We start from the raw sequence: 26,185 nt of genomic DNA on the forward strand, positions 1-26,185 counted from the left end.
GATGATCCCCGTGTGCCACCATGGCACCCCCTGTGGCACCCCAAGGCACCCACGGGGGTCCCTGTGCCCCCCAGGCGCTGGGCGATGTCCCTGGAGAGCTGCAGGGATTGCGGCTGCGCACACTGAGCCTCGGGGGGCTGCTGGGGGACAGTGGCACCGTGGAGGAGGGGTTCCAGGGGTGTCTGCAGGTATGGAGGTGCGGGCACCGAGGGTGTGGGGAGCATGGGGTGGAGGGTGTAGGGGAAGGAGGGTGGGCTTGGGGATGTGGAAGAGGAGATAAGGACATGGTCACAATGGGAGGGCGGCACAGGGACATGAACACAGGGACATAGCATAGGGCTTGGGGGAATGGGCACAGGGATGTGCGCACAGATGCTGGTGATGTGGCACAGGGTGAGGACAGGGCACAATGAAGCAGGGCCTTACCTTGGGGATGAGGACAAGGGTATGATGAAGAGGGGCACAGGGACATGGGTACAGTGCTTGGGGACCTGGCACTGGCTTGGGGACATGGGATTTGGGAACATGACAGAGAGAAGTGGGGGCATGGCAGGATAGTACGGGGCACAGGGATGTGCACCAGGACAGGGGGACATGGGGACTTCCCCCAATAGCCCAGAATGGGTGGGAGGCACAGGGACGTGTCACAGGATTTGGGGACGTGGAGTGGGGCATAGCACAGGACATGGGGACATGGGCAGGATGGAGAAGGGCGCAGGGATGTGGGTACAGGGAGATGACGCAGGACAAGGAGACATCGGCTGTGTGGGCAGGACATTGGGGATGCACTGCATAGTGACATGGGGCCTGGGCAGGATGGGGACATGGCTGTGGGGACACGGGTGTGACTGGGGAGGTCATGGGTTGTACAGGGGGTACCAGCTGGTGTTGGGGCCACTGAAGCACCCAGAGGTGACGTGACTGGAGAGGGGGTCTGGAGTGACATAGTGGGTCCTGGTGTGGGGTTCAGGGTGTCATGTCTTGTGGGGACAGACTGAACAGGGTGACACAAAAGGGTGACACAAAAGGTCCTGGGTGGTAGTGAGGGACATTGAGAGTGGGCATGGCACTAGGGCAGGAGGGGTCATGGTGGCTGGGGCATCACTGGGGTCACTGTCAGGTGACCCCACACAAGGAAGTTGGGTTGGGGTGAAGGGGTGTCCCAGGTCACTGAGAGGTCACTGCAGGTAACACGAGGGTGTCACCAGGTGGCGCTGAGGTACGATGACAGGTGACATGACGCAGGGGCTTTAGGGTGGCACAGTGGGTCCAGTGTCATGGTGGGGGAAACTGAGGAGGGGGTGACACTGCAGGGTGGTCCAGGTTGTCCTGGGGTGTCCTGTGTTGTGGCAGGGGACACTAAGGTAGAGATGGCAGTGGGGCAGTGGATTTTAGGGTGACATGGTGGGTCCTGTGTGGTGGTGAGATCACACTGATGGTGACACTGTGTAGGGAATTCTCATGGTGTCGCTGGGGAATGGTGAGGGAAACTGAGGCATGGAGTGGATTGTGTTGGGGGGTCCAGGGTGGCTCAGGGGTCTTAGTGAAGACATTGATGAGTGACCGTGCAGGGCCTGCGTGTTGGGGACCCTGTGGTGACTGCGGATGCCCTGAGCCTGGCACAGGCGGCGCAGGTGAATGTGGAGGGGGGCTGTGCCCTGCCCGATCCCTGCGACTCGGGGCCCTGCCCCCCCCACAGCTACTGCAGTGACGACTGGGACAGTTTCTCATGCCGCTGCCACCCCGGTGAGCAGGGATCCCCCAGACCCCTGAAACCCCTTCAACACACCCCAGACTTCCCCCAATAGCCCTGGAACTAACACCCATGTAACAACCCCCTCTGCCACCCCAGTGAATGGGGACACCCTGAGACCTCTGAGACCCCCCCAGCAGCCTCCCAACACTCCCTGACACTCTCCTGACACAGACTGACACCACCAGGATGCTGACACCCCTGTGACACTCCTCATTTCTACACCTTTGAATGGAGACACCCTGACATCCCCTGATACCCCGTGGGACACTGACACCACTGAGACACCCCTGTGACACCCCATACTGCTACCCTCGTGACCAGAGACCTCCTGGAACCTCCGACAAATCCCAACACCCCCTGAGACACTGTCACCCCTCTGACACCCCCACTGCCACCCGCATGAGTGGAAACCCCCCCAGCACCTCCTGACAACCCTGAGACACTGCCATCCCCAGCACTGCCACCCTGTGACATGCCCCAACAACACCACCCTTTCTGGGCACCACCCCTCCACCCCTGTCCCCAAGGCACTGCCACCCTCCCTTCTCACTGCCACTCCTTATCACTGTCACCCCTGGGCACTGCCCCTCACCTCCATCCCTGTCCCCTGTCAGTGTCCCCCGTTGTTGTCTCCAATCCTGTCCTGTGCCCAGGGTACTTTGGTGACAGCTGTGTCAGTGCTTGTGCCCTGGACCCCTGCGAGCCTCCAGGCACCTGTACTCGCCATCCAGGCACGGCCCCCGGCTATGCTTGTCACTGTCCCCCAGGCACCTTTGGGGCCCTCTGCCAGCACCGGTTGGTGACACTGTGGGGCACACACGTGTTCTGGGGGGGGCATGGAGCACCTGGGGGAGCGGGGCCACAGTGAGGGCCATCGGGGGCAGGGTGTGGGGTGAGAGGAGGGTGGGCATATGGGGCAGGGTGGGTGTGCAAAGGGCATAGTGCATGTGCGAGAGCTGTGGGAGGTGTGCAAAAGGCAGGGGGAGCATGGAAAGTGCAATGGCTGTGCAAGAGCTGTGGTGAGTATGCAGGGGTCACTGTGGATGAAAAGTGGTACTGTGGGTGTAGAAGTGGCACAGTAGGGGTGCAAGGAGCACTGTGGGGGTACAGGTGGCACTGTGAGGGTACAAGTGGCCATGTGGGTATGCAAGGGACAGTGAGGGTGTACAAGGAGCCATGTGAGTTTACAAGTGGCATTGTGGGAGTACTCTGGCATGGTGCTTGAGTGCCAGCTCCATTGTCCCCAGGGAGGCGCAGCCATGCCCACGGGGGTGGTGGGGACACCCCACGTGCGGCCCCTGCAGCTGTGACGTCGCCCATGGCTTTGACCCAGACTGCAACAAGACCACGGGCGAGTGTCGCTGCAAGGTGGGACCTGCCAGCCCTTGTCACCTCCCCTGCCAATCCCTGCCATCCTCCTGTCACCTCTCTGTTTCTCCCTGCCACCCCACTGTCACCCTGTCACCTCCCTGTCATGCCCTCTCATGCCCCCGACAACCTCCGTGTCAGCCCCCTGTCACCCCATCCCCGTGCCTGCAGTGACCCTGTGTCTCCCCAGGACAACCACTACCGCCCACCAGGAGGGGACACGTGCCACCCCTGTGAGTGTTACCCCACTGGGTCACTGTCGCGCCGCTGTGATGCCAACACTGGACAGTGCCCCTGCAAAGCTGGTGTCATCGGCCGTCACTGTGACCGCTGTGACAATCCCTTTGCTGAGGTGACAGCCAGCGGCTGTGAAGGTAAGGGACTGTCAACTTGTGTCACCCTGTGTCACCCTGAGTGCCCACTGTCACCCTGCTGTAACCCTCCATTACTCTCTGTGACCTTGTGCCACCTTGTGTCATCCTGTGTCACTCTGAGTGCTAGTGACCAGGTATTACTGTCACTCTGCTGTCACCCTACTGACCCCATTGTCATCTTGTGTCATCCCACTGTCACTGTGTCACACTGGTGTCACCCTGCTGTCATCCTGTGTCACCCTACACCACCCTATGCCATCCTGATGTTCACCTGCTCTGCCACAGCTGTCATCCTGGGTGCCAGAGAGTGCCATTGTCACCCTGTATCACCCTGTGTCACCCTACTCTGCCCTGTTACAACCCTGTGTCACCCTGTGTTACTCCAAGTGCCAGTGACTGGATGCTACTGTCACCCTGCTGTCACCCTGTGCTACCCTGCATCACCGCCTGGTTGCTTTGTGTCACCTGCTGTCACCCTGGCTGCTGGCAAATGAGTTCCACCAACACCCTGGTTGTTGGTGCAATCCCATTGACACCTTGTGTCACCCCACTGTCACCCTGTGTCACACTGCTGTCACTTTGCTATCACCCTGTGCCACTATGTCACCCTACTTTTACCCTTTGTTATCCTTTTGTCATTCTGCTCTGCCACTGCTGTCACCATGCTGTTAGCCTGTGTCACACTGTGTTACCCTGGGTTCCAGTGACCAGGTGCCACTGCTGCCCTACTGTCACCCTGTGTCCCCCATTTTGATGCCCTGTTGTGTCTTGCAGTGAACTATGACAGCTGTCCCCGGGCCATCGAGGCCAACATCTGGTGGCCCCGCACTCGGTTTGGGCTGCCAGCTGCAGCCCCGTGCCCCAAGGGCTCTGTCGGTACGTGGGAACGTGGGGACAGGACGGGGGTGGCACTGGGCACACTGCCAGAATGCGGCTGGGGGTGACACAGTGGTGACATCACTGGGATGGGGCTTAGAGGGGTGGCATTGCTTGGGTGGTACAGGGAGGTGACACTGTGATTGCACTGCTGAGACATGGTGGGGAGAGAGGACACCATGGTGTCACTTCAGGGTGGTGATATGGTGGTGGCACTGCTATGGGATGTTGACACCAGTGGGACAAGGCTGGGGTGTATCTTGGTGGTAGCACCAGTTGGATGGAGCTAGGGTGGGGTGGCGCCATGGGGCATCACTGGGACAGGGCAGGGGGGTGATGCTGTAGTGGTGTTATTGGGTTGGTACCGGGAGGTGACACTGGGGTGGCACTGCTAGGATGGGTTAGGGGTGGTGACACCTTGGTGGTGACTACCAAGATGGAGTAGGGGTGACCTAAGTGTGGACTTGCTGAGATGAGGCTGTGATGTCACTGCAAAGAGTGTGACACTGGTGGCATCAGGACTGGTGACTGTCATGGTGGTGTCACTGGGGGGTGGCACAGGAGTGTGACACTGTGGTGGCACAGCTGAAACAGGGCCTGGCACCACTGGGACAAGGCTGGGGGCACCGCTCTGGCATCACTGCAGGGTGGAGCAGGAGTGTGACACTGGCAGCACTGCTAGCGTGCTGTGAGGTGAGGCTGCCGCATTGTCCCCATGGTGCACTCAGTGTCCCCATCCCACAGGCACAGCACTGCGCCACTGTGATGAGCACAAGGGCTGGTTGCCCCCCAACCTCTTCAACTGCAGCACGCTGGCCTTTGCTGCCCTTCGCCCCTGGGTGAGCTGGGGAACACCAGCAGCAGCCATGCGACAGTGCCACTGGGGCTTCCCTCATTCTGTATGTGTCCCCCCAAGGCGGAGCAGTTGGTGGGCAATGAGTCCCGGTGGGATGCAGGGCAGTCCCGGCGCGTGGCGCTGGCACTGCGCGAAGCAACGCGTGAGGCCCGCGGGTACTTCGGCAGTGACGTGCACCTGGCATACCGCCTGGCAGGGGCCCTGCTGCGCCACGAGAGCCGCCAGCGCGGCTTCCGCCTCGCTGCCACCCAGGATGTGCACTTCACTGAGGTGGGCCTGAGATCACAGAGATGGGGACATGCCTGGAGGGAGAATGGGCAAAGCGGAAAAGAGGTTGGGATGATGAGCGCTCTCATGGTGGGGGATGTGGGTGCATAAGCCCAGACACCAGGGTGATGGGCAGCCTGTTGGGGAGGGATATTGGGGCAGGAGAGCAGATACCCGGGTGACAGGCATTGCGGAGGGAGGTTGAGGGAGAAGGAAGAGAGGTAGGAGTTACGGGGACCCCTTTGGGGAGGGCCGTATTTGGGCAGAGGGTCAAACACTGGGGTGATGGGCATCTGCAGGGGGAGGGGGGAGGTGTTGGTGCAGGAATCTGGGTGCCAGGGTGAATGGCACCCATTTGGGAAGGGTACTGATAAGGGATCCCATGCACCAGGGTGATGGGCACCCACCTAGAGAGGAATGCTGGTGTAGGAGGTTTGATACCAGGGTGGTGGGCAGCCCTGAGCAGCGGGTGTTGGTGTGGCTCAGGGTGCAGCCTCAACTTTGTGGGGGTTCAGCACCCCCATTCCCCACTGCCAGTGCCAGGGTGCCCCAGCCATAGAGTCCTGCAGGGGAGGTTAGGGACCCCCTGCCCAGACCCTAAAGTGCCAGCTCCCAGTGCCACTACCTCTGCCTTGCCCCCAGAACCTGCTGCGGGTCGGCAGTGCGCTGCTGGACATGGGGAACAAGCGTCACTGGGAGCTGATCCAGCAGACAGAGGGTGGCACAGCCCAGCTGCTGCAGCACTTTGAGGAGTATGCACGAGCTCTGGCACGGAATATGCCCCAGACTTACCTCAGCCCCTTCACCATTGTCACCCCTAACATCGGTCAGTGGGGACGTGTGTGGCCAGAGGGCTGTGGTGGGCGGCATCTGCCTGGAAACATAGGCTTGCTGGGAACATGTGTCTGCCTGGGGACACACGTGCTCTTGGTGTGGTGCTGGGCACATGGGTATGGATATGCCTGGGGGATGTATGTGCTGGGGACAATGGACATGTGTGTGCTCAGGGAATGTGTGTGTGTTGGGGACATGGATGTGTGTCTGGGAACACAAACATGTATATACCTGGAGTATGTGTGCACAAGGACATGTGAGCTGGGAGCATGCATGCATGTCTGATGGGTACCTGGGAACATGCTGGGGACATGACATTTGTGTGGCTGGGGAATGTGTCCTGGGGAACATGGGTATGCCTAGAGGCATGTGTGTGTGTCCCTGGGGACATGGGCTGTGGTCTGTGTGCCCTGGGGTCAGTGGGTGATGAGTATAGAGTGTGCTGTGTTCTGTGTGTTCGAGGGTAGGTGGGTGCTGGGGTCAGTGGGTGCTGGGGTCCATGTGCCCAGGGACATGGGAGGGTTGGTGGCTGCTAGTGTCTTTGGGTGTATGGATTCATTGCTCCAGGGCTGTTGGATGCCAGGGTCAGTGGGTGCTGGGCTCACTGGGTTCTGGAGTCTGTGTGCCACAGGATTAGTGGGTGATGGGATCTATGGTCCTGGGCTCTGTGTGCCCCAGGATCCATGGCTCTGGGGTTCGTGGGTGCCAGGGTCGGTGAGTGCTGGGGTCAGTGTGCCCCAGGGTCAGTGGGTGCTGGCATTGGTTTGTGCTGGGCTTGGTGTGCCCTGGGATTAGTGAATGCAGAGGATAGTGTATCCTGGTGTCAGTGGGTGCCAAGGTCCATGTTCCCCAGGCTTGGTGGGTATCAGGATTGGTGGGTGCTGGTATTGGTGTGTACTGGGTCTGGTGCGCCCTGGGATCAGTGGATCAGTGAATGCTGGGGTCGGTGTGCGCTGGGGTTGGTGGGTGCTGGGTCTCTGTGCCTCAGGGTTGGTGGGGCCATGCTGGGCCGTGGGTGACGTGGTGCCACAGTGGTGTCAGTGGTGCGGCTGGACAAGAGCAGCTTTGCGGGTGCCCGCCTGCCACGGTATGAGGCGCTGCGGGGGGAGAAACTCCCAGATCTGGAGACGACCGTCATCCTGCCTGACAACATCTTCTGGCCCCTCAAGGACAGGCGTGAGTCTGGGGCATAGGGGGAACAGGGGGCAGGGTTGGGGACCCATTTGCATCCATGGGGCTGGCAGAGCTCGGGGGACTCTCCATTTGGCCATGGAGACATGGCACAGCTGGGGACCCTGGCTGGGTGCTGGCAGGGATGGGGGAACCCCAAATACCCATGGGCTGACAGGGCTGGGAATCCCAGTGCCACCATGGGGAGTCCAGTGTGGCCACAGGGCTGGGAGATTTGGGACCCCAGGATGGTACTGGCATGGCTGGGGACCCTGGTAAGGATGCAAAGACCAGGGACCCCAGGATGGCATCAGAGATCCTGGTGTGGCCGTGGCGGGGGGCAGGGTTAGGGACACAAATGTGACCATGGGGACCTCATTGTGGTCATAGAGCTGACAGGGTTGGGGACCCTGGTGTGGACATGGGGACCCCTGGAGCTGGAAGTGTTGGGGGAACCTTGTTGTGGTCATGGCACTGGCAGAGCTGGGGACTCCAGGGTGGCCATAGGGACCCCAATGAGGTCTCAGAGCATTATGCTGCCCCCTGTCCATGGCCCCCCAGGCTCCTCAACCGGGCATGGGCAGGCACCACAGGCCACAGGTGGGCAGGAGGAGGAGGAAGAAGATGAAGCAGGCGAAGAGGAGAAAGTGGAAGAGGAGGAGGCAGGGATGACGGTGGTGACCCGGCACAAGCGCCACCCATCCCTGGGTGAGGGCCAGGCCATCGTCAGTGTCATCATCTACCGTACCTTGGCTGGTCTCCTGCCCCAGCACTTCGACGCCGACAAGCGCAGCCTCCGGTGCCACTGGGGATGGGGGCCTGGAGGGCTGGGGGTGGCACATGGGGTGTGAGGGCAAAACCAAGCATCTAGGGGGCAAGGGAGATGGGGCCAGGGGTGTCTGGAGGGTTCCCAGGGGAGGAATGGTAAAGGGGACACATGGGGTACCCAAGGCTGGGAGGCACAGAGAGTGCCTGAGGATGGGGGACAGAGGGTTGGGGAGGGGGCTCAAGGGATGCCCAAGGATGGTGCACATGGGGTGCCCAAAAAAGAGGGCACAGGGGAGAAAGGAGTGCCCAAAAAAGAGGACAGGGTAGAAAGAGGTGCCCTCACAGTGTCTGTGTGGTGCCAGGACACTCTGTGGCACCAAGGTGGGTTTTGGGGCACCCTGAGTGGGCTCCCTGACACCAATGTCCCCCAGGGTGCCCAAGCGCCCCGTTATCAACACACCGGTGGTGAGCATCAGCGTGCACACGGGGGGTACAGATGGCGTGGGGGGCATGGGGACCCCCCAGGTGCTGGCCAAGCCCATCACCCTCCAGTTCCGGCTGTTGGAGACCCAGGAGCGCTCCAAGCCCATCTGCGTCTTCTGGAACCACTCTCTGTGGTGAGAGCAGGACAGGGGACACCACAGGGGTGACAGGAGCGCCCTGGGGGCACTGGGACATCCCAGCAGAGAGGGACATGGGATTGGGGATGGGAACACCTTGGGGAAGATGGGTACACTCCAGAGGGACAAGGGATCTCCCCAGGGAGACAGGAGATCTGGGTGTAGCAACATCCTGGGGAACAGAGGATATCACAAGGAACACCCTGGAGGGATGGGAATATCTTGGGGAGTCAGGGACAACATGGGAGGACACAGACATGCTGAGGTAACAGGGGACATAGCACACACCAGGGCAACAGGAAACACTGTGGGGGGAGAGGGGCCATGGAAATAGGGACACCCCAGGGAGATGAGGACACCTCAGAGGGGACAGCAGATGTGGAATGGGGACACCCTAAGGAGATGGGGACACTCTGCAGGTACAGGGAGCATGGAGAAGGGGACATCCCATGGAGACAGGGGACATAATAACAGGGATAAGGACACCTTGAGGCGACAGGGGATGTGGGAATAGGGGACAGGGCAGGATGGATGCCCTAATAACCCTGTGGGTCATGGGTGAGTAACATGGGAGCAGGATGTGAGGGGGCAGTTCTAACCCTGGTGGGTGAGTGTCCCCAGGTGGCAGCAGTTGTCTCTGCTGGGTGGATGGATATCCCAGTGGGTGGGTGTATGTTGTCTGTGGATGTACCTGGTGGGTGTGAGTCCCTGTGGGAGGCTGACACCAGCGGGTGTCCCCAGTGCGTGTGTCCCTGGTGGATTTAAAGGAGTGGAGCTCCACAGTGTGGGTGGGGTTTTGAGGGGCATGGTTGAAGTGCTGTGAATGCTGGTGGGTGTCCAAGTGTGTGATGCCTTGGATGGATGTCCTGGGTTGGGTGCATGTCCCTGGGTGGGAGTGGATGTTCCCGGTGGGTGTCCCTCGTGGGTGTCCCCAGTGGGTGAGTGGGTGTCCCTGGTGGGTGTCGCAGTGTGCGTGTATGTGTTTGTCCCGGTGGGTGTCCTGGCAGGTTTCGCGGCTCATGTCACTTTCTGGTGCTGCGCAGGGCGGGCAGTGTAGGTGGCTGGTCCGCACGAGGCTGCGAAGTCGCCTTCCGCAACCAGAGCCACGTCAGCTGCCAGTGCCACCATCTGACCAGCTTTGCCGTCCTCATGGACATCTCCCGCCGAGAGGTGGGGACATAGGGGGACACGGAGGGGTGCATGGGGGCACAGGGTGACAGATGTGACACATGGGATGTGAAGGGACACAGTGACCCTGGGGAAATGGAATGACTCGGGGTGAGGGCCCTGATGGGGACATGGGGCTGGATGGAGACACATGCAGAAATAGGCACAGGGTGTCAGGTCGTGCCAGGCACAGGGGCAGGGCTTTATGGACAAGGGCGGGGATTTTGATAAAAGGGGAGGGACAGGGATAGGAGGGGCAGGGTCAGGGTGGAGGTGAGAGTGCTCATGGAGGTGGAACTGAGGGAAGTGTGGGGTTTAAATGGGATGGCGCTAAATCCAAGGGGTATGGCTAAATCCAGTGGGTGGGGCTCCCTTGAGGCAGAACTAAGTGGGATGGGCGGGGCTATGTCAGTTCTGGCAGAGCTCCCCCAGGTGCTGGTCCAGTCGGCCTGAGTGGGATTCCAGTGGGTGCAGCTGAGCAGGGTGGGCCGGTTGGTCTCCAAGGGGCAGAGCTGATGTGGGTGGGGTTACAAGAGGTGTCGTTTAGTGATGCAGGCATGTTTTCAGGGGCTGTGGCTGAATAATGTGGGCAGGGTTTCCTGGGGCGGGGTTGAAAACTGTGGGTGGGACATAAGGAGGTGCAGTCAGTGTTGTGGGTGCGGCTTCAGGGGGCAGGGTCCAGTGCAGGTGGGGTTGAAAGGGGCAGAGCTGAGAGATGTGGGTGGGGTTTTGAGGGCTGGGGCTTAGTGGTATGGGAGAGGTTTAAAAGGGTGGAGCTACAAGATGTGGGTGGGGTTTTGAGGGGCATGGTTGAAGTGCTGTGATAGGGGTTTCAAAGGGTGGGGTTACCAGGGGCGGGGCTGAATAATGTGGGCAGGGCTTCCTATTGGGCTATGCATTGTGGGCGGGACTTCCCAGGCCCAGGGACTGATTGTTTTGTATGACGGGGATGTCTGGGGGTGCGTGCCACTGAGCACATGCCTGACATATGCCGATCCTGGTGCTGCAGAACGGGGAGGTGCTGCCGCTGGCAGCACTCACCTACGGCTCACTGGGCGTGGGGCTGGCGGGGCTGGCGCTGGTGGTCCTGGCCCTGGGGACCCTGAGGCGGCTGCACTCCAACCGCCACAGCATCCGCCGGCATGGCACAGCTGCACTGTTCCTTGCACAGCTTGTCTTCCTGCTTGGCATCAACCAGGCCGATGTCCCGGTGTGTGGGAAAAGGGGGCTGGGAAAGGAGGGAAGGAGTGGGGATCACTGGGAAGGGGTGGTTGGGTCAGGGGATCTGTTGCCTTTGAATTGTTTGGGTTGGTGGGGCTGAAATGGGTGGGGCTAAGGAGTGGGCATGGCCATGGTGGGCTGGGCCTAAGGGGTGGCAGCTAAAAGACATGAGGACTATAATGGGTGGGGCCTGTCAAAGGGGTAGTGATCTGAAGGGGTGGAGTCTGTATAAAGGGGTGGGGCTTGCAAAGCAGAGGGTCTGATAAATGGGGTGAGGCTCCCTAAGGAATACATCTTATCTCAAAGGGGTTGGCTGTCAAGGGGGTGGGGCCCATCAAAGGGGTGGGGCACTCAAGGGGTGAGGCCCATAAAAGGAATGGGACCTTTTAGAGGAGTGTGACCTCAACAGGGGAATGATGTCTCAAAGGGGGAGCTCGGGAGGTTGTGCATATGGTTGGATGGGTGAGGCTGTGGGCACGGCCAGGGTACAGGCTGTGGGCTGGCACTGATGGGGCGGGTGCAGCTGGCGTGCACGGTGGTGGCCATCCTGCTGCAGTTCCTGTACCTGAGTGCGGTAGGCTGGGCGCTGCTGGAGGCCCTGCACCTGTACCGGTGCCGTAGTGAACCCCGTCATGTCGACCGTGGTCCCATGCGCTTCTACCATGTACTGGGCTGGGGACTGCCTGCCTTCATCACCGGTGAGCCCTGCTGTGAAACCCTGCTCTCATTCTCACCCCGTGCCCTGGACCACCAGCTGCCCACCTCCACCTGGGTCAACAATTTTTGGTGGCTACACACCTTCTAGGCTATGGCCTGCTGCCTGAATCTCACTCCTGCAATCAATTTGATGCATGGTGGGGTCCTATTTCCATGTGTAACCCTACATCCAGAATATAGGCCCACCCCCAAATCCATCTTTACCATCATAGCCACACCCCTGGATATAACCCTGCGTCCAGCAGAATAGTCATGCCCAATCCAAAACAGCCCCACTCCAAGAGTTTAGCTCCACCCTTAACCACCATAGCCCCACCCTGATACATAGGCAGAGTCATAGCTATGCCCTTGTGTCTTGGTTTGGAAAGACGGGAGTCTGCTAAGGAAGGCAGCAGCCTCCCCTGACATGGAGAATGTAAACCCTCCCCACCCCTCCGAATTGCTATAAATTTTAAATTAAGGGGCTCTCAGGCAAAAAATATGGGAGCAGGAAATAACAGTTCTTTAATAGGGAAAAGAAAAAAAAAAAAAGATAAAATAAAATATGCAGTCCACTAGAACAACAATGACCAAGTGAGAACCCAACCTGACACCCTACAGGTCAGGGTTGGTGGCAGTCCAATTGGAAATGTGGCTGCAGTCCTCCTGAAGTATCAGGTGTGGTTCTGTTGGAGCAAGGGGAATCTGTAGAGAAGGATGTATTCTGCCTCTGAAGATCCAGTGGAAGGAGAGGCAGCTGCTGTTTCTCTGGGGAATCCCGTGGAGAAAGCCATGCTGGTGTCTCAAAAATTTCTGGATTATATCTGGGTAGCAATGCTTGGCTCCTCCCTCTGGGCGGAGCATCTCACAATGGGATGTTATAGTTCTTATCAGTCATGCAGTGACATTCAATAGTCTGTTATCAGCAGATGTCCCCTCCCCAGGGAGGTGTGATTGTGGTCACTCAAAGAGATAAAGCAAACTGCCCACTTGACAAAGGTAATCTGCCATACAGATGGTAATGGAAAACAACTTGCATTGCAATCTTCAACACCTTGTCTATCAGACCCAGTCCCCAAGATTTTACAGGCCCCTGGGTCCATAATCCTACCCTCATTGATCATAGCTCTGCCTCCAAACTTTCACACACACCCCTGGGGTCATAGCCCCCTCCCAAAGAGTATAACCCTGGCGAACATTTTATCCTCACCGCAAGAGTTTAGCCCCACCCTCATCCATCATATCTCCACCCCAAGAGCATCTTTCCCAATGTCTTCAATATGCTCCCAGGGCCATAGCCTTTCTCCATCAATCGTAGTCAGATACTCCCCCGGGATCTTAGCCCTGCCCTCATCAGCATAACCCCACCTCCAGAGACTAGATCTGTATTAACCTCTTAGACAAGCCCCCTGTGCCATATCCCTGCTCTCACCAACACTGCCACATGTCCAAGAGCTTAGGCAAATCTCATTTGCATAGCGTTGTTTCTACCCAGCATAGCCACACCCCCAAGAGCAGCACCTTCTCGCCAGTCCTGTGCTGCCCATGAGCCATTCCCTGCCATTCCACGAGCCCCATCCTGCCATAGCTTCACAATGTTTAGCCCCGCTCCTCCCACCTTAGCCCCGTCTACTTTTATAGCCCCATCCACTGAATTGGCCCCACTCCTGATCTCTCCTTTGCAGGGCTGGCGGTGGGGTTGGACCCCGAGGGCTACGGGAACCCCGACTTCTGCTGGCTGGCCCTGCACGACAGCCTGGTGTGGAGCCTGGCTGGGCCTTGCGCTGCCGCCCTTGCTGTGTGTACAGGGCTGGGGGCTGGGGAGGGCATGGGACCCCTTATCACCCTCCTCACTCCCTGCACCCCCAGGTCGGCATCTTCTTCTTGGTGCTGGCAGCCAGGGCCACCTGTGCCACCCCCCAAGGCTTCCAGAAAAAGGGCTCAGCGTGAGTCACCCAGGCGGGGTCACCTGCAGGGGGCAGGGGACACAGCGGGGATGGGGTTACCTAAGAGGGGCATGAGAGGTTGGGGCACCCATAGAGGTTGCGGTGCCCTGGGGGCTGGGGGGCACACATAGGGAGCTGGCCTTTTGGGGAACCTGGAGAGGGCAGGGAGGCACAGGATGGACTGCGGCATCCATGGGGGGCAGGAGGGTACTGGGGACTGGGCTGCCTATGGGGCAGGGGTAGGAGGGGACAGTGGCGTCTGGGGTATCTATGGGCGCAGAGCAGCCGTGGGGAGGCAAAGGGGGGGCATGGGGGGCAGGGGGGTACGGGGGGCTAGAGCCAATGGGGGCATGGGGGCACGGGAGGTTGGGGCGACTGTGGAGGGCAGGGGGGCACAGGAAGGACTAGGACACCCATGGTGGGTTGGGGGATAGAGAGGTCTGGGGCATCTGTTGAGGGCAGGGGGGCACAGGAGGTTGGGGCACCTGTGGAGGTCAGGGGGGCATCAAGGGCAGAGGCCCCCATGGGGGACTGAGGGGGTCAGGGGAGATTGGGGCATCTAGGGGGGCAGGGGGTTACAGAGCACCCATGGGGAGGCAGAAGGGCATTGGGGCAAGGGGCACAGGGGGCTGGGGTTAGGCTGGGCCCACAGGGAACAGGGGAGCTCAGGGGGCTGGAGCACCCATGGATGGCAGAGTGGGTCAGGGGGAAGTTGGGGCATCTGGAGGGGGAGGGGGCCATGAGGGGCTGGGGCAACCCCAGGGATCAGAAGTACAGAGGGCTATGACATGTCATTGTGGTAACACTGGGTGCCATTGGGGTGCTCAGGTCTGGGGTGCGCACAGCTGCAGTCCTGCTGGCCATGCCTAGCCTGGCCTGGCTTCTGGCCCTGCTCTCAGTCAACAGTGACACGTTGCTCTGTCACTACCTGTTCGCCGCCTCCAACTGCCTCCAGGTCAGTGGGAACCACCTGAGACTCCACTCGTGGAACCTCCAGAGCCACCGCCCCTGGGACCCCCAAAGACTCCAGAACCCCAAAGCCTCTGCCCCAATGACCATGACCCCTGGGACTCCCAGAGATCCCAGAGCCCCCTGAAACTCACACCCTTGGCACCTCCAGAGTCCCACACCTATTTGTAGGGCACCCAGTGGGCACAGAGAGGTCCTTTGCCATATCCAGGGCACTAATGGGAGGTATCCAGTGTGTACGGGAGCACCTCAACCACTCCGTGGTGCCCATGGAGGGCACCCAGTGCATATGGGGGTCCCTCATCCAATTTGAGATATCAGTGGTGGGCATGCTCATTCTCTTTGAGGTGCCAATGGGATGCACCCAGTCTGGATGGTGACCCCTTGACTGGTCCAGAGTGCTGCTGGTATCCTCCCAGGCTGTACACACCCTTCCTTGTCCCCCCGCCCCCTTTCTGCCCAGGGCCCCCTCATCTTCCTGTCCTGTGTGGTGCTGAGCAAGGAGGTGCGAAGGAGCCTTCGTCTGAGCTGTGCCCGCTGCCACCACCCACCGCTGGCCACCAAGGCCACCCTCACTCCCGTGAGTGCTGGGCCACATGGGGGGTGCCAGGAACAGAAGGGCAACCTGTGCCATGGCCATGACATCCTTGTGCCCTTGGCAGGCCTATGGTAGGGACAGCACATACGTGGCAGGGAGACTGTACCCCCCTCCAGGTGGTGGGTCCTCGGGGTCCCTGCACAGCACTGCACGCTCGGGCAAGAGCCACCACAGCTACATCCCCTTTGTGCGGCGGTACTGGGCACAGCTGGGACCGGGGCATGGGTTTTTGTGGGGTCCTGAGCTGGTGTGGCACTGGGATGACAAGATGGAATGGTGATGGGATGGTGGGGTAGCGGGGTGCTGGGGTGGTTGAGTGGTGGGTTGTTGGGGTGGCAATATGGCATTGCATGGCATTGGAGTATTGGGATGGTGGGTGGTGGGGTGACATAGTTGTGGGGGTGTTGGGATTGGTGGATGGTGGGGTGGCGTGCTTGTGGGGGTATTGGGATGGCTGGGTGGTGGGGCAGTGGCATGGGTGCCCAGCACTACAGTGGCAGGGTGTCATGCACGTGGAGTGGTGAGGTGGCAGGGTGGTCACAGAGTGGGGGCTTGAGAGGGTGTTGGGGTGAAGAGGTGGCAGGAGTAGGTGTCAGGGTGATGGGTGTCAGTAGATATTGGGGTGTTGGCAGTGTCAGTGGATGGATATTGTGTCAGTGGGTTGGTGTCAGTCAGTGGGTGACAGTGGATGGTAGGTGTTTGTGAGTGGGGATCAGGTATTGATGGGTATTGTGTCTCCACAGGGAGGACTCAGGTCTGGCAGGCAGCCCGGGGCCAGTTCCGCTGCCCGAGCCTGGGGGGCTCTTCCTTGACGCCCAGGACCAGCCCGAGGGTATGGCCTCACCCATGGGGCAAGTGCCCCTAGCCTCAGCCCAGGGGGCAGGAGGTGTCTCTGGGCACCTCCTGACCTGTGACCCCCCCCAGAGCACGACACAGAGTCGGACAGTGACCTGTCCCTGGATGACCCGAGTGGATCCTATGGCTCCACACATTCCTCCGACAGCGAGGATGAGGCCCCACGTGGCTGGGACCCCCTGCCCGGGGCTCTGACAAGTCCCCCCGGCCCTGGTAACACCCCCAGGGGGCACCCCATGGAGATGGGGGACCTTCAGCCTGGCTGGGTGCTGATGGGGGGCACCCAATGGGTTGGGGGAGGTCCCTCGCCTTATCCAGGACAGTGATGGGGAGCACCTGGTGGGGGTAGGGGTCCCTTGTCCAGTCTGGAGTGGTGATAGGGCCATTGAATAGATTTGGGGGGGTGGGAGGAGGTCTCTCATCTTGCCTGATGCAGGAGGCACACAGTGGACAAAGGATCCCTGGTCCAGCCTGGAGTTCTGATAAACACATAGTGGGTATAGTGGGTAGGAGGGAGAGGGTCCCTTGTCCGGTCTGGTGTGGTGATGGGAGACATCTAAAAGGTTTGAGGGTTCCTCATGCAGTCAGAGGTGCTGACTGGGGCTCCCAGGGGGGAAAGATGGCCCCTTGTCCAGTCTGAGGTGTGGATGGGACTGATGCAATGGGTTTGGGTGCATTTCTCACACTGACTATGTGGTGATGGGGGCACCCAGTGAGGATGGGAGGGGTCCCTGGTCCTGCCTGTCCCAGCTTCCTTCCTTCCCCGCAGGTGACCCCCTAGTGCCCCCGGGATGCCCATACTGGCCAGGGGAGTTTGTGACAACAGCGAGCGAGAGTGAGGGCCCAGGAGGTAGCGAGGGGCTGCGAGTGCAGCCAGCAGGGGGGCAGGGACACCCCTGCGGTGACTCCCCGCGGCCCAACGGCGAGGCACTCTCCAGGGACCCCCTGCTGCTGCCCCTGCCTCACCCCCACAAAGGTATGGGCTGCCATGGCATGGGTGGGCACTCCAAATCTGGCCTCCCCACCCATGAGTGATACTGCTCCTGCAGGGATACTGAAGAAGAAGTGCCTGCCCCCCATCAGTGAGCGGGGCAGTGCCCAGCGCCCTGGGCCACCCCCACCGCCTCCTGCTTGCACGGCTGCCTCCTCAGGCAGTGATGTGGCCCCCCCCCCCGTCCCCCGGCCTCGGCAGAGCCTCCAGGAGCAGCTCAGCGGCCTCACCCCCATTGCCATGAGCATCCGCACAGGCACTGCAGACGAGGACTCCTCTGGCTCTGAGTGAGTGCCCACCACATCTGAGGGGTGCTCACTGGGAGTTATTTGGGTGCCAGGATTCCCTCTGGGCACCTGTTGGGTTTGAGGGTGCCCTTGGGGTGCCAGGGTTCCTGTTGGGTGGACAAGCAGTCAAACACCACTTGTTGGGTACCCTTTGGGTGCCTATCAGATGCAAGGATAGCTGGGTACCAGGGTGCCAAGGTTCCTGTTGCACTCTCATTTGGTGCCAGGGTTTCTCTCAGGTGCCATCCATTGGGCACACATTGGATCCAACACTGCTTGTTGGCTGCTCATCAGGTGCCACAGTACTGACTGGACACCCATTGGGTACAACATTACCTGTCGGATATCCATCAGGTTCCAGGGTTCCCTTTGGGTGTCCAATGGGTGTCAGGGTGCCCAACAGTTGCCCTTTGGATGCCCATCAGGTGCCAGGGTTCCTTCTTGGGTGCTCATCAGGTCCCAGCAGTCCCTTTGGATCCAATGAATATTGGGTGCCAGATCCAATGAATATTGGGTGCCAGGTTGCGCGTTGGTGCCCATCACATGTAGGGTGTTTGCTGGGTGTCTGTAGGGTGCCAGGGTAACCAACGGGTGACCATTGAGTGCCAGGATTCCTCTTGGGTGCCCATGGGGTGCAAAGGTGGTGTTGGTTTTCCACTAGATTCCTAGTGGGTGCCCATTGAGGGTTGGGGAACCCACAGAATACCCATTGGATACCCATTGAATACTCACTGGGTGTTCATCAGGTCTAAGTGCACCCGTTGGATGCCAGTTGACTGTTCATGGGTCCCTATCGGATGCCCATTGTGCATCCATTGACCATTATGTATCCATTTGGTGTCCACTGACTGCCCATTGGGTGCCTAATGACTTCTGTGTGCACACTGGGTGCCCCTTGGGTCTAACAACACCTGTTGGGTGTGCGTTAATTATTTGTGAGTGTCCACTGACCACTGGGTGCCCCTTCGGTCTAACAGTGCCCATTGGGTGTTGGAGTGCATGTTGGGTGCCCACTGACTGTCCAAAGGTGCCCGTTGACCACTGGGTGCTCACTAGGTGTCAGGGTGCCCATTGGAGTGTTCACTGGGGGCTGGGGTGCCCACTGGGTACCCCTGACCACCCACAAATGCCTAGGGCAGAGATGGCACAGCAGAACTAACCCTACTCTTTTCTCCCCCTCTACCCCCCAGATTTCTGTTTTTTAATTTTCTCCATTAACCCAAGGGGGCTGGGGGCTCCCCCCCAAACCCCACCCCACCATCTCGTCCCAGGGGTTGGCGCTGGGTGCTGGGGGGCACAGAGGGCACCCTGGCGTCCACCTCCTCCATCAAGCATCTGTCTGTCTTGTTTTTTATTCTCCCCCCATCCTGCACTTTGTATCCATTCCCCCCCCCCTCCCCCCATCTGTCTGTCCCCCCACCAGGAGCGACGAGACCTCGATCTAATGGGGACCCATCCAGCAGGCAGCCCACCCACTGTGCCAGGGACACCAGGACAGGGAGGGCACCAGCATGGTGGGGGCAGGGGGTAGAACACACCAGGACTGGGGGTGCACAAGGACTGGGAGGACATCAGGAAGGAGCAGGGAGCCACAACCATCCCCCCAGTGCACTTTGCATCATTGCAGGGATTGACACCTTGGGAAGGTGGCACAGGGTGCCCCTGTTGTCCCCCCATGATCACCCCCAGCACCTTTGCCCAGCAGAGTGTTTTATTTAAAAAATACATGAAAATACAAAAAAAGGAATTTATAACCAACTTCCCCCGTTGTGCCAACCCCCCTTTGCCCCCCAAGGTGCCAACTCCCATAAAGGTGTCCCATGGTGACAACTCCCCCAGGTGGGGAGCATATGGAGGGGGGATCAGCTAGGGGTTAGAGGGAAATCCGGGACCCCCCTGCCCAGGGGTGAGGCTCAGGTGGGGGAACGCAGGGATGGGTGTTGGGGGGATGAGAGGACCCTGGTTGCTGGGGAATGTGGGGGGTTTCCTACTGCTGATGAGACATTTTGTAATTAAAGCAAAACTCAATGAGTGCCACGGCTCATCCCTGGGGACGCCCCTGGCTCTGCCACCCCAACCTCAGCTGGTCCCTGGGGGTTCCAGCTCTGCAACCTGTCCAACCTGTCAACCCAACGGGTGCCTTGGCTGCTCCCTGGGGGTCCTGGTGCTGCCTGCCTCCTTCCAAAACCCAGTGGATGTCTCAACTCATCCCTGGGGTGGCCTTGGCTCTGCCCCCCACCAGCCTAGGTACCTTAGCTGGTACCTAGGGGGGGTCTGGGTGCACCCAGGGCCTCTGGGTGGGTGTGGGGTGGTTTGGGGGTGTCACCTCGGGGTGCTGCTCACCGCCGTCTTGCGGGAGGGCCGCAGGCGGGTGGGAGGGGGTCCTGGTTTGCACCCCGAGGCACCAGTTGTGGGGGCTGCCCGTGCTGCCCCTGCACCTGCAAAGGAGAGAGAAGCCACAGGGAAACTGAGGCATGGGGGATGGGGCATCCCCTGCGCCCCCCGAACCCCGTTACATCCTTACCTCTGGGGGTGGGGGTCCTCCCACCACCTGCTGGAGTCCGAGGGGACACCTTGGGGAGGGCAGTGGGTGCCGGGGAACAGCCGGAGGGGACAGGGATGGTGGTGGTCCTGGTGTGGGGCTGGCGGGTTGGGGGGGGGCAGGAGACTGTGCCCCCCCTCACCTTAGCCTGGCCTGGGGAGAGAGGGGGGGTTGGGGTACGGCCCAGGAGCCCCCATGGCCATGGTGTCCCCATTCCCTTGCCATAACTACCTGCTGTCCCCGCCTGGGGGGGCTCTGACCTGCCCCGGGCACCAGCCCTCTGCCCCTGGGGAGGGCATGGCCGGGGCGGGCCCGCGCGGCTTGCGGGGAGCCCCCTGCCACCCAAGGGTCCCTTTGCTGCTGCTGTGGAATTACGGCTGGGGGTTGCCTGAAAATAGAGTGGGGGACATCACTCAGTGAGTGCTCCCCCACCCACAGAGCTGGGGGGTTCACGATGCCCCTTGGAGAAAGGGGGGCACTCACTGCCCCCATCCAGGATGGGTTTGGGGGGGATCTGGGTGTTCAGTCCAGGTGGGACACAGCCACACTGGGAACCCTACCCCCGGGTCTCACCTACCTTGGGGACACTGGTGGTAGCAGAGGCCCCCCGGGGCTTGGCGGGGGGGCGGGGGATGGGGGCAGGTCCCTGAGACTCCACGGTGGGCAGGAGCGCCCGCACCGGGCTGTCCTTCACCACGAAGGTCTGGCGGCGGGGGCTGCGGGGTGTGCTGGGGGACGTGGTGCCGGGTCCGGGGGGGTCTCCAGGAGCGGGAGGGGGCAGGTGACACCCCTCCAACTGTGCCGCCAGGCGCGTGGCCTCCCGCACCATCTCTTCCAGACGGGCCCCACTCAGGGGACTCCAGCGCCCGTTGCTGCCCCCGTGCCGGCACCCCCTGCCCGGGCTATCCTCATCCTCCTCTTCCTCCTGGCTGCGGATAGGAAGGGGGGAGGGAGAATGGCTGTGTCAGCCCCCCAAACACCGCTGCCAAGAAGAACACCCCCCCATGCCACCCAGGACTCCATTCATTGTGTGACATGTCCCCCAGGACCCCCAGAACCACATCTATGATGGGGACATATCCACAGGACCCTCAGAACTGTGTTCATGGGGTGACCCATGAGAACACCATCTTTGGGGTGTGATATCCCTCATGGCCCCCAGAACTCCAGCTAAGAGTTGCCACATCCCCCACAACGCCATCCATGGGGTGACATGTCCCCTAGGACATTGACAATGAGGTTCCCTGTCCTCCATGTCCCATCCTATTCCCCACGTTTCCAACTACAAGGTGCCCTGTCCCCCCTGTTCCCATCCATGGGGTGCCCTTGTCCCCACTACCCTCCCATACCTGTCAGACGGCGACAGCACACCGAAGTCGAAGCTCTCCTCGGTGACAAATCGAACATCTAGGGGGACACTGGGGGTGAGCCCCGGCCCCCCGCCCCAGGGGGGAAACACGGGGGACATGCAGCACTGGTGCTGCCGTACCTCGGTCCTCGGCCATCGCCTCGGGGCACCGGGGCCACCTGCGGGAGCTGGGGGGGGTCACCACCGACCCCATCGGGGTTCCCCACCCGTGCCCCTACCCGCCCCTCGCCGTGTCCCCAACCCCCCGCGGGGGGCCGGTGGCACCAGCCAGCGCGCGGATGACACGGCCAGTGCCAGGCACCGCTGGGCTCGGTGCCACTGGGATGGGGACAGGGATGGCTCCGCCAGCGCCAGTAGGCGGGGGTGACACTGGCGACCCCTGCCCGGGAAACCCACAGCCAGCACCCCCAGCCCGGGTGTCCTCAGTGCCACGATGGGAAGTCCCAGCCCCGCACCCTGATCCGTGTGAGTCCCCAGTGCCACAATGGTGGTTCCCAGTCCCTATCGGGGACCCCAGCCCAACACTGAGTGGGCCCAACCCCGCTGGGAGGTCGCAGCCCCACACCCAGGGGAGCCCCAGTTCCACACCCAGAGGGTCCCAGCCCCACACCCACACCCCGATCCCGGGGGACCCCCAGCCCCACACCCCGATTCCGGAGGATCCCCAGCCCCACATCTTGATCCTCAGGGGGTCCCATCCCCATGCAAGAGGACCCCATTCCCGTACCTAGAGATCCCAGCCCTTCACCCCCAGTCCCTCAGGGACCCCAGCCCCACACTGAGGGGTCCCAGCTCTGCGTCTCGATCCCGAGGGAGGCCCATCCACATTCCTAGGCCTCCCAGCTCCCATACCGGCGGAGGTCTCAGACCCAAACTCCGACCCTGGGGGTCCCATTCCCACTCCTAGGCCTCCCAGCCGCACACTGTGGGGTCTCAGCCCCATAATGGGGCGATCCCTCCCCCACACCTGTGGAATCCCCTAGCCACTCAGCCCCAGCCCAGGAGACCCCAGTCCCACACTGGGGGGTCCCAACTCCAGACTAAGAGGGTTCCAGCCCCACCGACGAGTCCCAGCCGCGCACCCCAATCCCTTGGTGACCCCAGCCCCACACTGAGAAGGTCCCAGCCCCCACCGGGGGCCACAGTCCCAGCCCTGGGGGTCCTCAGCCCCTACCAGGGGGTCCCAGCCCCTCACCCCGACCCCACGTCTCCCCATCTCCGCATGGGGTGGTTTACCCGGCGCTCCGTGGCCCACCCGATCTCCCCGCCGGTTTCCCCTCTCCCCGGGGGTTTCGGTCTGCCCTCGTCCCCCCTCTCCCCCGCCACCTCACCGCCCCCGGCTCCCGCTCGTCGCGCGCGCCGAGAAGGCGTGGCCTAACGAAAGGGGCGTGGTCTCGTTCGAATTCCCCCTCCCCTTGCGGCTCAAACGCGGCGCGCCCGCCCCGGGTTCCGATTGGCCTGCTCCCTTTAAGTGTGCATCCTGATTGGCCAGTCTCCTCGCCTTTCGTCTCGATGATTGGCTCTTCCCCTCCCCCACGCCCCGCCCCCAACAGCTGGGGGTGTGGCCCGGAAGCGCGGCGCCTGAGGGTCGTTCCGCCATCGGTTCCTCCGCAGCATGGCCGCCGTCCCGCCCGACTCCTGGCAGCCCCCCACCGTTTCCATGGAGACCACGTAAGGGGCGGGGCATCGCCCCGGTACCGGCACCGGTACCGGCACGGGAGGCCCTGCCCACCCCTTGTCCCGCCCCCTTCCGCGGCACTGGCGGTAAATCGGTGTCCGCTCCCTCTCTCCCCGGCTTCCGTGCAGCCCCGGTGTTCTTGAGTCCCTGATCCTCCCGGTACGGGGCAGTCCCCGGTGTCCGTGAGCCCCCGGTGTCAGGCAGACCCTGAACTCCACAGGTGCTAAGAAACTCCTAGTGTCTCCAGAACGGGACAGCTCCGTTATCCCCCAGTATGAACCAGTCCTGGTTTCCGCCCCGATACTAGAGAGCCCCTGGTTCTCTCGGTGTCCCCCCTGGTGTTCGTAACCCCCAGGCCCTTCGGTACCAGGCAGATCCCAGTGATCCCGTGGTATCCCGTTAGCCCCAGTGTCTCCCGATACTGCACAGAACCAGGCAGTCCTGCTTATTTCCCCTGTTACCAAGAGCCATCCATGTCCTCCTGGTGTCCCATTGCCCCCCATCCTCTCTCACCCCTGTGGTCCCTGTCCCTGACTGACCCTGGGGGATATGAGGGGGGAGTGGGGGATCACGTTGAGGTGTTTCCTGTTACCCGTCCTGTTCTTGTTCCCATTCCCATTCCCAGTATTCCTATTTCCCATTCCCTGGATGGGCGTGCTTGGTGCTGGAGCTGTACTAACAGCACAGCCCCCTGATTTTGGTCTTAAACCGGGGTTGGGGGTCACAGTGGGATGACCCTGCCCTGCAGCTGCAAGAATTGACCCTATAGGTGGAAGAGTTCACAGCAGGGTGACCCACCCCATCTCCTGTTCCCATTCCTGGTGCTGTTCCCCATTCTCAGTGTCATTCCTGTTCTTGGTTTTCCCGTTCTCAGGGTGGGCTCTCCAGTACTGGAGCTGTACTGGCAGAAAAAGCCCATAGCTCTGGTCTGAAACTGGGTGTGGGAATCACAGTGTGATGACCCTGTCTCCAGTTCCCATTCCCATTCCCATTCCTGCTGTTTCCATTCACAGAATGAGCCTACTGGTGCTGGAGCTGCACTGGCAACACAACCCCTGGCTTTGATCTGAAGCTGGGGATGTGGGTACCACTTTGGGATGTGGGGATTACTTCCCTGTTTCTGATGCCTTTCCCGTTCCCATTCCCTGTGTTCCCATCCCAGGATGGGCCCAATTGTGCTGGAACTGTACTGGCAACATGCCCCCCGCACCTGCAAGAACTTTGCTGAGCTGAGCCGCCGTGGGTACTACAATGGCACCAAGTTCCACCGCATCATCAAGGACTTCATGGTGCAGGGAGGGGACCCCACGGGTACTGGTGAGCACAGGCCTCTGAAATCTTCCTGGGACTCGCCCTGGGGTGCCAGGGGTTCCTGCTGACCCCCAAATCCTCCTGCAGGCCGTGGTGGTGCCTCCATCTATGGGAAACAGTTCGAGGATGAGCTGCACCCGGACCTGAAGTTCACTGGTGAGTGGGGCCAGCACTGGGAGAACACTGGAGGGACATCCCTGGGACCCCAGGACCCCACCTATAGAGGGCCAGAACCCCTGAGAACACACCTGTGGAATGGGATGGGATGTCCCCTGTGTCCTCATCCCAGGAGTGACATGACTCCCAGGGCTCCAGTCATGGGGTGGGCATGTCTCAAGGAGGCTAGTCATGGAGTATGTCCTCCAGGACTCTGGCCATGAGGTGGCATGTCTCCCCTGTCCCCCGAGATCCTGTCTATAGGGTGACAAGTTCTCTGTGTCCCCAAAACCCCATCCATGGAGTGACATGACCCCAAGGAGCTTTGCCATGGGATGCCCTGTCCTCTATTTCCGCATTCCTGATGTGACATGTCCCTGTGTCCCACAGACACCAGGATCCTGGCGATGGCCAACATGAGGCTGGACACTAACAGGAGCCAATTCTTCCTCATGTTCCCCTAAGACCTCTCCATTGGATGACATTTTCCCCATGACACCAGAACCTCAGCCAGGGGATGACATGTCCCTGAGACCCCATCCATGGGGTGGCATGTCCTCCATATCCCCTGGGACCCCATCCCTGAAATGGCATGTCCTCCAAGACCCTGGCCATAGCATGGCATGTCCCTCAGGGTGCCAGGATCCTTGGCCCATGTCCCACAGGCACTAGGATCCTGGTGATGGCCAGTATGGGGCTGGACACCAATGGGAGCAAGTTGTTACTGATGTCCATTAAGACCCCTCTGTCAGGTGACAGGTTCACCTGCAGCCTGTCCATGGAGTGACATGTCCCAGGGATCGTAGCCATAGGATGACACCCTCCAGGATCCCAATCTTGGAGTGACATGTTTCCCATGATACCGGGATCTTGGCCATGAGATGACATACTACCATGGGATGACATGTCCCCTATCATGCTGGAACCTTGGCTGTGGGGTGGCATGTTCCCTGTATCCCCATCCATGATGTGACACGTCCCCATGTCTCACAGGCGCCGGGATTCTGGCAATGGCCAATGCAGGGCCGGACACCAATGGAAGCCAATTTTTCCTGACACTGGGCCCAGCACAGTGGCTGGATGGGAAGCACAGCATTTTTGGGAGGGTGTGCCAAGGAATGGGGGTGCTGGGGCGCCTAGCCATGGTGGAGACCAACTCCCAGGACCGACCCCTCGATGATGTAAAGGTCATCAAGGCATATCCCTCGGGATAGGGGTGTGGGGTGCCCTCCCTCCAAATTGTACTGCTCATTTGTAATAAAGGAGGCTGGATGTGGTGGGCTCCCTCACAGAGTGGTGGTTTTAGGGGGAGGTGGGGGAAATGTCTTTGGCATAGTGGGGTCTGGAAGGTTGTGAGCCCCCCCGAAAAGGGTTTGTGGGTGCCCTTGGAGGGGTGGGTGTCTCTCCCTGGGGACATGGAGCTCCCAGTGGCCCCAGTTCCTGGGCATGCAGAGTGGATGCCAGAGACCCAAATTTACCCCTATTGTGTTGTGTCTGTGTCTCCTCAAAG

General features: G+C 60.7%; 3 protein-coding genes across 13 annotated transcripts in view; 2 read left to right on the forward strand and 1 right to left on the reverse strand.

Moving 5' to 3' along the window:
* Positions 1-19,652, forward strand: part of CELSR2 (cadherin EGF LAG seven-pass G-type receptor 2) — a 32,306-nt gene extending 12,654 nt beyond the window's left edge. Inside the window, exons 11-35 of one of the 4 annotated variants that reach the window (XM_077190568.1) lie at positions 75-188; positions 1,572-1,746; positions 2,371-2,551; positions 3,004-3,124; positions 3,315-3,498; positions 4,273-4,374; positions 5,119-5,213; positions 5,291-5,500; positions 6,140-6,323; positions 7,364-7,507; positions 8,063-8,300; positions 8,701-8,886; positions 9,933-10,059; positions 11,066-11,266; positions 11,801-11,975; positions 13,659-13,771; positions 13,843-13,919; positions 14,748-14,874; positions 15,352-15,468; positions 15,551-15,681; positions 16,230-16,318; positions 16,411-16,554; positions 17,111-17,317; positions 17,391-17,619; positions 18,810-19,652. In XM_077190568.1, coding sequence (XP_077046683.1) covers positions 75-188; positions 1,572-1,746; positions 2,371-2,551; positions 3,004-3,124; positions 3,315-3,498; positions 4,273-4,374; positions 5,119-5,213; positions 5,291-5,500; positions 6,140-6,323; positions 7,364-7,507; positions 8,063-8,300; positions 8,701-8,886; positions 9,933-10,059; positions 11,066-11,266; positions 11,801-11,975; positions 13,659-13,771; positions 13,843-13,919; positions 14,748-14,874; positions 15,352-15,468; positions 15,551-15,681; positions 16,230-16,318; positions 16,411-16,554; positions 17,111-17,317; positions 17,391-17,619; positions 18,810-18,837 — 3,699 coding nt within the window. In that variant the 3' untranslated portion in view covers positions 18,838-19,652. The remainder of the gene's footprint in view (positions 1-74; positions 189-1,571; positions 1,747-2,370; positions 2,552-3,003; positions 3,125-3,314; positions 3,499-4,272; positions 4,375-5,118; positions 5,214-5,290; positions 5,501-6,139; positions 6,324-7,363; positions 7,508-8,062; positions 8,301-8,700; positions 8,887-9,932; positions 10,060-11,065; positions 11,267-11,800; positions 11,976-13,658; positions 13,772-13,842; positions 13,920-14,747; positions 14,875-15,351; positions 15,469-15,550; positions 15,682-16,229; positions 16,319-16,410; positions 16,555-17,110; positions 17,318-17,390; positions 17,620-18,809) is intronic. The other 3 variants (XM_077190569.1, XM_077190570.1, XM_077190571.1) reach the window with 3 other exon arrangements.
* On the reverse strand, positions 19,313-23,190 carry PSRC1 (proline and serine rich coiled-coil 1). Of its 6 annotated transcripts, XM_054648891.2 has the most exons (7): positions 22,862-23,190; positions 21,651-21,697; positions 21,511-21,568; positions 20,739-21,090; positions 20,393-20,549; positions 20,144-20,314; positions 19,313-20,057 (listed from the first exon to the last, which is right to left on the reverse strand). In XM_054648891.2, exons 1-7 carry the CDS (start codon positions 23,128-23,130, stop codon positions 19,942-19,944), a joined length of 1,170 nt encoding a protein of 389 aa, XP_054504866.2. In that variant the 5' UTR covers positions 23,131-23,190; the 3' UTR covers positions 19,313-19,941. The 6 variants fall into 6 exon arrangements, with proteins under 6 accessions (XP_054504866.2, XP_077046688.1, XP_077046687.1 ...); XM_077190573.1 differs by having other exon boundaries at positions 20,144-20,549; positions 21,651-21,688; positions 22,862-23,130; XM_077190572.1 differs by having other exon boundaries at positions 20,144-20,549; positions 22,862-23,130.
* Positions 23,070-25,952, forward strand: PPIL1 (peptidylprolyl isomerase like 1). 3 transcript variants are annotated; one of them, XM_054648768.2, is made up of 4 exons: positions 23,070-23,201; positions 24,371-24,525; positions 24,607-24,675; positions 25,669-25,952. In XM_054648768.2, the coding sequence occupies exons 1-4, from the start codon at positions 23,146-23,148 to the stop codon at positions 25,887-25,889; spliced, it is 501 nt and encodes a 166-aa protein (XP_054504743.1). In that variant the 5' UTR covers positions 23,070-23,145; the 3' UTR covers positions 25,890-25,952. The 3 variants fall into 3 exon arrangements, with proteins under 3 accessions (XP_054504743.1, XP_077046693.1, XP_077046692.1); XM_077190578.1 differs by having other exon boundaries at positions 23,158-23,294; XM_077190577.1 differs by lacking the exon at positions 23,070-23,201 and adding an exon at positions 23,316-24,288.
* The last annotated feature ends 233 nt before the right edge of the window (positions 25,953-26,185 follow it).

This window comes from Agelaius phoeniceus, chromosome 25 (assembly GCF_051311805.1).
Source record: "Agelaius phoeniceus isolate bAgePho1 chromosome 25, bAgePho1.hap1, whole genome shotgun sequence".
Classification (NCBI taxonomy): Eukaryota; Metazoa; Chordata; class Aves; order Passeriformes; family Icteridae; genus Agelaius; species Agelaius phoeniceus.

What these genes read in the sequence shown, in the direction of transcription:
- PSRC1 (XM_077190572.1), bottom strand. Translation starts at nt 23,130, where the DNA reads ATGGCGGAACGACCCTCAGGCGCCGCGCTTCCGGGCCACACCCCCAGC. An exon ending in ACGAGCGGGAGCCGGGGGCG is followed by an intron (nt 21,698 to 22,861) that starts GTGAGGTGGCGG and finishes GACCCCCCCCAG; the next exon opens with CTCCCGCAGGTGGCCCCGGT. An exon ending in GTGCTGTCGCCGTCTGACAG is followed by an intron (nt 21,091 to 21,510) that starts GTATGGGAGGGT and finishes TCCTATCCGCAG; the next exon opens with CCAGGAGGAAGAGGAGGATG.
- PPIL1 (XM_054648768.2), top strand. Translation starts at nt 23,146, where the DNA reads ATGGCCGCCGTCCCGCCCGACTCCTGGCAGCCCCCCACCGTTTCCATG. An exon ending in ACCGTTTCCATGGAGACCAC is followed by an intron (nt 23,202 to 24,370) that starts GTAAGGGGCGGG and finishes TTCCCATCCCAG; the next exon opens with GATGGGCCCAATTGTGCTGG. An exon ending in CCCGGACCTGAAGTTCACTG is followed by an intron (nt 24,676 to 25,668) that starts GTGAGTGGGGCC and finishes CATGTCTCACAG; the next exon opens with GCGCCGGGATTCTGGCAATG.